Here is a 7,688-nt window from a genome sequence, read left to right on the forward strand (position 1 = left end):
TATTCTACCCTAAGGGCTGAAATACACACCAATGTGGTATACGAAGAGGTATTACATTATCGTAACATTTTAAGTTAATTTGTAAATATATTCATATGCTTTATGATAATTTTATTGTCTTTTTTGGATAAATTTAACCAAATAATATTTTGTAGACTTAAAATGCATTTCATATATTTTTTAAATATGTAAAAGATACAAATATTAAGAGTTACAAGTTCCTCTTTATACTTATCAAATAATTGTAATTAAATCTATAATACAATCTTTTTCACAACACTGCCACCCGCCACCACTGTTAAAAATGACAACATTTCAATCGTTTACAATTTAATAGTCGTAAACAAATTAAATACATTTTGTATTAATTATATAACATAATAATTTATTAAATATTGTTTAAAAAAATATATTTACAATATTTTATTTTATTTTTGAAGCAAAATAGTTTAAATTGTTACAGCGCCATCTATCAACTTCACAGTGAACTCTCTTGTGTATTCGCTCCTACCGATTGATAAATACTACTTAAGACTTATACGAAAATCATGTTAGATTTCAATGTATTGTTTTTACTTCCTCAATATATTTTTATAAAAACTAAGTAACTAGTTAAAAAAGAACGGCATTACAATCGTTTACAATTTAATAGTTGTAAAGATTAGTTATATTATTATCTTTTTCTCATCACATAGGAATAAAGTAGATGTACTTTAGAGTTAAATAAAATAAGATCAAACTATATATATTTTTTTACAAATAAGGAGTATATCCAGACTTTATGGGACAAAACTTTTTTGCATAACAAGAGTTAATTTAACTGTCACAATTGTCAGATGTGAGACGTCAAACTGATTATATTTGTTTTTACTTATTGGAATAGTTTATGTACATTCATTATTATAAATGAAGACTTATATTTTACGCTGTTTAATGAACACTAAAGTAATAGTATATAAATGATAATGTTTTGATATGAAATTAAACCCATATTAAGTGAAGTGATCTCAATATTGTGATTGTTGTTGAGTGCACTGACCGTTGAATGGTTTTGTAATCGAGAACTGCGATGGAAGGAAATAATGGAGATGCGGAACGAGACCGTGGCCTGTAAGATATTTTGTAACTTCCAAAAAGTTTCCACTCAAAACATAAACAATGAACAGACTTGAACACAAAGATTGTCGTAAGACAATCTGTTGGTATTGATTCTAGCTTGTGACTTATTTGTTTGTGAGTAAACTATTTAAAATTAACTTATCGAGCAGTTTAAATATTGTTATCTTTAATATTCGAATTGACCTGGTAATAGTACACATCTCACATGTACATTTATTCTTATCATGATATTTTTACTATTCTTTGAATTCAATTGAACAATTTTATTTTATTATTAGTTAACTGTGATTTTTATTATTAATAATCTCAAACTCTTCATTATATAAAATTCAAACCATCCATAATTAAAATAACATTCTAATAAATAAAAATATTAATCATTTAGTTACTATTTTAGTGACTACACAAAGTGAAATAAACACCAGTGATATAAACAATTGAAACATAACTTTAAGAAAATAAACATAATAGTATTTATGTAAACAATTTCAGAGTGAGTGTAGAACACAGTGCCGCTGAGGGGGATGGAGATAGAGCGAGGTACAGGTAAGAGTCCTATGATTCTAGAGAACCACTCTTTAAATTAAGGCTATGGCGTACATATGAAGAGACACTTCCAATTGTGAAACAGAACAGTTTCACATTCAATGCAGATATTTAAAGCTATAGATGTACTTAAATATTATAAGTGACCCTCGAGTAAATAACAATCTCCTACCATATGTCTACTATTTACCTTGAATGTGTTTATAACTGTGATTAGTGTCTTTTACCCTTGAAATGTGACTTCTACAAAAATAATTAATTTAGAAGGTTGTCTGGCAGTTAACTCTTGTTATCTGTGGTTTAGAATTTTCTTGTAAATCAGCATTAATTTTATTAAATTATGTGTTTAATATAATTCAATGGGAAAGGCTTATGAAAACATATTAATAGATCAGCTCATAATATAAGCCTTCTCTGCAGCATGATGGTTCGCTGCGCGTCACAGTCGTCGCTGGACGAATCGTCGCAGCGGCGCGAGTCCAGCGAGAACGGCGCTGGCTCGCAGCACGCGGCGCAGTTGCTGGACGCGCTGGCACGCCTGCGTCGCGACGACGTGCTGTGCGACGTGCGGCTGCAGGTACCCTTGAAGAATTAAGAAGATACAAACTGGTTTTACGAAAAGGGTGTCCTCTCGGTTGTGATTTATGGCAGGATTAAGTCTACATTCCTTCGCAGGCTCAGTGTCTGAGCGGCGTGTCTGGCGCGTCGGGTACGTCGGACACGTCGGCTGCGTCGGGCGGGTCGGCAGCGCCGGGTGCGTCAAGCGCATCCGGCGCGACGGGCGCGTCGGGCGCGTCGGGCGCGTCGGAGGGCGTGTGCGCGCACCGCGCCGTGCTCGCCGCGTGCTCGCCGTACTTCCGCGCGATGTTCACGCAATTCGACGAGCGCACGCAGTCCACCATCACCATACAGGTACCTCAACGGTATTTCATATGAGTCATCGGTTAGCGTTAATACAGGCGCACCCATTTATAGCACAGATCCAAAAGACTAAGTTTAGTCCAATTCAAGTGGTTATCTTTTTATTTATCTTGTTGCTTTATATAATAATTGCTCGTATTGATTGATTGATTGGACTTTAAAAACTAAAGAATTTATAGATGATCCACCTTGCCAGAAATATTAAAAATATAAAAGAAACACTCACAGATTCTTCTCAGATGAGTATTATTTCCGTTTATATTATATCAATAAGTGAAATGATTCTAAATACCTTCTTTTGTTTACTTTTAATCAAATTGGTAAAACAGTTTGCAAATGCTATATACTGTGGCGTCCATGTCGCAGGACGTCGAGCCGCACGCGCTAGAAGCTATAATAGACTACGTGTACAACCCGGATTCACTCGTCATCACCGAAGATAATGTGCAGGTGAGCGCCACACCCCCCTACACCGGAACGCCCCCCCCCCCTCCAGGCACCGCGAGTAAAGCGCGCTGTCCGCAGAGCGTGCTGTCGGCGGCGTCGCTGCTGCAGGTGTGCGGCGTGCGCGCGCGCGCCTGCGCCTTTCTGGCGGGCGCGCTGTCGCCGGACAACGCGCTCGGCATCCGCGCCTTCGCAGACCTGCACGCCTGCGCAGACCTCGCCGACTGCGCCTCGCGCTTCGTCGAGCGACACTTCGTCGAGGTGGGCCGACTGTCCCCCGGCCCCCACCCCCCCGTGCGCGCTCCTCCCTAACCGTGTCCGAGTGTCGCAGGTGCTGGAGACGGAGGAGTTCCTCGGGCTCGAGCCGGACGCGCTGGCGAGCCTGCTGGACAGCGATCGCCTCACGGTGCGTACGACGATAGTCGTCGCCGTCGACGTGTCCGCGTCTGTCGTGACTCACCGTCTTCTTTTCCGTTGTAGGTGCCAAACGAGGAGGTCATATTGGATGCTGTCATTCGATGGATGCAGCATGACCCGGAGGTATCCTTCTCTCGAACCTTCTGTAGATGATGACTCTCTCCTCGACGCATAATACGCAGTTTCTCCTCATCAGACGAGACGCGCCCGCCTGGGCTCGCTGCTGGAACACGTCCGCTTGCCGTTGCTGCCGCAGGACGCGCTGGTGGCGCGCGCAGCCGCTGAGCCGCTCGCCAGCGCCGAACTACGCGTAAAGGTGCGTCCGAACACCCGGCCCGTAGTACTGACCGAATCCGTCACTCGACACTTCCGCTTCCCCCGCAGGATCTAGTCATCGAGGCGCTCTCGTTCCACCTGCTGCGGCCAGACAGGCGCGCGGCCGCCGCCGCCACGTGCGCGCGCGCCCGCCCGCGCCAGCCGCCGCGCTCGCCCAAGGTGCTGCTGGTGGTCGGCGGGCAGGCCCCCAAGGCCATCCGCGACGTGGAGGCGTTCCACATGGAGAGCGCGCGCTGGCGGCCCGCCGCCGACCTGCCCACGCGCCGCTGCCGCGCCGGCCTGGCCGTCGTGGGCTCGCGCCTGTACGCCGTCGGCGGCTTCAACGGCACCCTGCGCGTGCGCAGCGTCGACGTGTACGACGTGGCCACCGACACGTGGGCGCCCGGGCCGCCGTTGTGTGCGCGCCGCTCCACGCTGGGCGTGGCGGTCATCGGGCACGTGATCTACGCCGTGGGCGGGTACGTGTGCGCGGGCGTGCGCCGCTTGCGTCCCGGCCGTGCGCTGAGCCCCGTGTGTCCGCAGGTTCGACGGCGCCACGGGGCTCAGCTCCGCCGAGGCCATGGACGTGCGCGAGGGCGTGTGGCGCCCGGTGGCCGGTATGAGCACGCGCCGCTCGTCCGTCGGCGTGGCCGTGCTGGACGGCAAGCTGTACGCGGTGGGCGGCTACGACGGCGCGTCCCGGCAGTGCCTGCACACGGTGGAGCGCTACGACCCAGCGGCCGACACGTGGGAGGCGGCGGCCGAGATGGGCGCGCGGCGCTCGGGCGCCGGCGTGGGCGTGGCGGGCGGCGCGCTGTACGCCGTCGGCGGCCACGACGGGCCTGCCGTGCGGCGCTCCGTGGAGCGCTACCGGCCGAGCGAGGGCTGGGCGCCGGCCGCGCCCATGGCGCACGCGCGGCGCAACGCGGGCGTGGCGGCGCACCACGGCAAGCTGTACGTGGTGGGCGGCGACGACGGTGCCGCGAACTTGGCCACAGTGGAGGTGTTCGACCCGGCGGCCGAGCAGTGGTCGGTGCTGGGCGCCGCCATGTCCGTGGGGCGCTCATACGCGGGCGTGGCAGTGGTGGAGCGCGCCGCATGACGAGCGCCCGAGCCGCGCGCCGCCGCCGCGCCGGACGACGCGCCGCACGAGGACAGGTCGGTGAGCCAGGCCACCCCCTCCCCAGTGTGCCGCGCGGTACGAGCGCGACCTGACTAACCCGCCGCCCTGTCCGCAGCTACGTCAACGTGCGCGTGTACGCCAGCGCGTCCTCTGCGCCGCGCTGGCGACGACACCAGGTACCGTCCGCCGTCCACTGCCTCATACCGCCACTACCAATCTCCACCTCCGACCTCGGCATCGTCGACCGTCGACCATCCGTCATCTATGTATCCATTTTACGCTATACTACAATTAAATATATCGCCCGACACTCGCACCAAACACTAGTGACTCAAAAATAAATATTTTTGTCCTCACAAAACATTTTTCCAAATTATACAAAAAGGTAGCGCCTCGTTAGCTCTCGTACGCCTCGCCGACTGATGTTCAAATTTATTTTTAAACATACACACACACACACACACACATTCGCTTTCGCTTTCTGTTATAGTCTTGATTAATAGCAAAATGAATATCATTCGTTTGAATACGATTTTGCCCTGCAATCTGAGAGTTGGAGCGATTTTATTTATTTTTATATTTTTTTTATAATTGTAAAGCACTGTATCGCAAAATATATTAACAGATGAATTCTCAGAGTTACGCGTAGCAGCACTCGCAGCGTCGTCATGCACACGAAACGTGAGAAATAAAATATGAGCATTCCTCAGATAGAGGAGAATCTGTACGAGCGCGTCGACGTGGGCGGCGTGAACGCGGTGGGGGCCGTGGGCGCCGTCGGGGCCATGGGCGCCATGGGGGCCGTGGGCGCCGTGGGCGGGCTGGGAGCCCTCGCCGGCGTGGGGCGCGGCGGCGCGGCCTACTGGTGGTGGCGCGTGGCGCCGCCCTGCCGTCGCCACCGGCGCGCCTCGCAGACGCTGGAATTCAACGAGCGCCTGGCGCCGGCGCGGCGCGACGAGGCGCAGGGCACCGTGCCGCGCGCGCGCCGCCTCGTGCGCGGCGCGCTGTGCGGCGCCGTGCACCTGCAGATGGCGGCGCGCGCGCGCCTGTCGGCCTCGTGCGGCACCATCGACGCGCCGCCGCCGCGCCTGCTGCTCATGCAGCGCTGGCGCGCGCCGGCGCCGCCGCCGCCCGCGTCGCGCTCCTACCACCTGCTGCCCGAGAGCCAGCGCGCGCCGCCGCACCCGCGCTTCCGCGTGAGTGTCCCGCGACCGCTCCCCGGCGCGCTCGCCCGCCGCCGACGGCCGCTGACCGCCGCCCGTGTCCGCAGGGCGCGGAGAGGCCGTGCTGCGAGGCGGACGAGGAGGCGTACGAGGCGGACGAGGGCGAGGCGGAGGCGGCCGGCGCGCGCTCGTCGTCCAACTCGGACGCCGACTCGGACGAGGAGCCGCTGCGCCCGGACTGAGCGACGCGGACGACCGACTGTTACGAACGATTTATCTAATTTGAAATAAAAGTAATATAACTTAGTCGTAGACCGATTGTACCTTCATCGACGGCCGCGGGGGGCCGAGGGCCGAGGGCCGAGGGCCGGGTTCGCGGCTCGGGAAAGGGATGCATTTACTTCTGAAGTGTGACGTCGATGTCTCTCGCTCCTTCTCTGTGTTTAGTATAATTGTGAAAAAATGAATCTCAATCAAGATGCGTTTGTCGAGCGCTATTATTCGACAAAGATGTGCTCCCGATTATGATTAAGCAAAATGTATCGTAATAGCGATTTGGCTAATTTTACAACGAAGTATTTGAACTCGTCGCCTCCATGTCGCGAGTGATATCATTCCCGACTATCGCTGATCGAGCGAAGTTCTTAGTAAACGTTTCAGTATTGCAAACATTCCATTGTAGTAGCGCCGCCGACGCCGACGAGGGAACTCTGAGCACTCTGTGATGACGCGCCGGTGCCGACACGCTTAGGGCGCACTTGTATGCTTCTTGATCGTTAGACGACGTGAATGTGTCGGCATTGGGACTGAGTCTAATATATTCTCGTTTTGGTTTCGTAGCACGTAAACAAAAGAACAATAATATTATAATCTTCAATACGATTGTCTTAAAATTATATCTTTATTGTAGTTAAATGAATAAATGTGACTTTCCAACGATTCGTTTTATTCCCAACATTCCTATTCCAATCGAAGGAGTACTTTAGCATATCTTTGGAAAGATTCAAAATGCCATTATTTGATTATTGAATTTTTTCATAGTGTTCAAAATTTCGACAAATGCTGTCATGTCAGCGTAATTTAATTCAATTAAAATTTTAGTTTATTGGCTTTTAGTTATGCCAACCGGGCGCGGATTAATTCGTCGTGTCACGTAGATTGATCGATGCGGTCGAGATGACATCGTCGTTTAGATTTTGAAAAACAGCTAATATAGTAACAGATAATATAATAGCCCATCGCCTAAAATACCACAGACAAAGCTAAACTATATATATCTGCTATAAATAAAAAATTATCACATGAACTATTTACAGCTTGGGTAATTTTGTACCTTTTAATTTACACACAAATGAACTCAACGAACATCAACAAATATTTAAAGGACAAGGAGATTAGAGGAGCTCAGGAAAGTGGAAAAGAATATGGGATGCAGAATCTTCGTCAAGACCACATTCACACAGAGAGGGATCTTTTAACCTTTATTTAGATAAATAAACAAGTTTACTTGCATGTCCAAGACGTAAACGACATTAATTTGACCCAACGACTCGACTATACTTGTTTGAAAAGAAATCCAAGGGAGTCTTCTCATATTAGGCCCTCGAGAATTATAAAATTTACCTTAGGATGTTGATGAA

At 49.9% G+C, this 7,688-nt stretch overlaps 2 protein-coding genes across 4 annotated transcripts; both read left to right on the forward strand.

Moving 5' to 3' along the window:
- The first annotated feature begins 819 nt into the window (after positions 1-819).
- On the forward strand, positions 820-5,661 carry LOC113404355 (kelch-like protein 3). 3 transcript variants are annotated; one of them, XM_064217470.1, is made up of 12 exons: positions 820-1,110; positions 1,612-1,665; positions 2,086-2,242; positions 2,341-2,577; positions 2,953-3,291; positions 3,362-3,436; positions 3,511-3,570; positions 3,644-3,763; positions 3,832-4,241; positions 4,306-4,920; positions 5,001-5,061; positions 5,596-5,661. In XM_064217470.1, the coding sequence occupies exons 1-10, from the start codon at positions 1,070-1,072 to the stop codon at positions 4,862-4,864; spliced, it is 2,052 nt and encodes a 683-aa protein (XP_064073540.1). In that variant the 5' UTR covers positions 820-1,069; the 3' UTR covers positions 4,865-4,920; positions 5,001-5,061; positions 5,596-5,661. The 3 variants fall into 3 exon arrangements, with proteins under 3 accessions (XP_064073540.1, XP_064073541.1, XP_064073539.1); XM_064217471.1 differs by lacking the exon at positions 5,596-5,661 and having other exon boundaries at positions 2,953-3,036; positions 3,112-3,291; positions 5,001-5,589; XM_064217469.1 differs by lacking the exon at positions 5,596-5,661 and having other exon boundaries at positions 5,001-5,589.
- LOC135193760 (uncharacterized) lies at positions 5,581-6,984 on the forward strand. Its single transcript, XM_064217582.1, has 2 exons — positions 5,581-6,081; positions 6,156-6,984. Exons 1-2 carry the CDS (start codon positions 5,581-5,583, stop codon positions 6,288-6,290), a joined length of 636 nt encoding a protein of 211 aa, XP_064073652.1. The 3' UTR covers positions 6,291-6,984.
- The last annotated feature ends 704 nt before the right edge of the window (positions 6,985-7,688 follow it).

The sequence above is a fragment of the Vanessa tameamea genome, chromosome 17 (assembly GCF_037043105.1).
Source record: "Vanessa tameamea isolate UH-Manoa-2023 chromosome 17, ilVanTame1 primary haplotype, whole genome shotgun sequence".
Classification (NCBI taxonomy): Eukaryota; Metazoa; Arthropoda; class Insecta; order Lepidoptera; family Nymphalidae; genus Vanessa; species Vanessa tameamea.

Coding starts and splice junctions, on each gene's coding strand:
- LOC113404355 (XM_064217470.1), top strand. CDS start 1,070: ATGGAAGGAAATAATGGAGATGCGGAACGAGACCGTGGCCT. Junction 2,578..2,952: donor AGTCCACCATCACCATACAG/GTACCTCAACGG, acceptor TCCATGTCGCAG/GACGTCGAGCCGCACGCGCT. Junction 3,764..3,831: donor GCGCCGAACTACGCGTAAAG/GTGCGTCCGAAC, acceptor CTTCCCCCGCAG/GATCTAGTCATCGAGGCGCT.
- LOC135193760 (XM_064217582.1), top strand. CDS start 5,581: ATGAGCATTCCTCAGATAGAGGAGAATCTGTACGAGCGCGTCGACGTG. Junction 6,082..6,155: donor CGCCGCACCCGCGCTTCCGC/GTGAGTGTCCCG, acceptor CCGTGTCCGCAG/GGCGCGGAGAGGCCGTGCTG.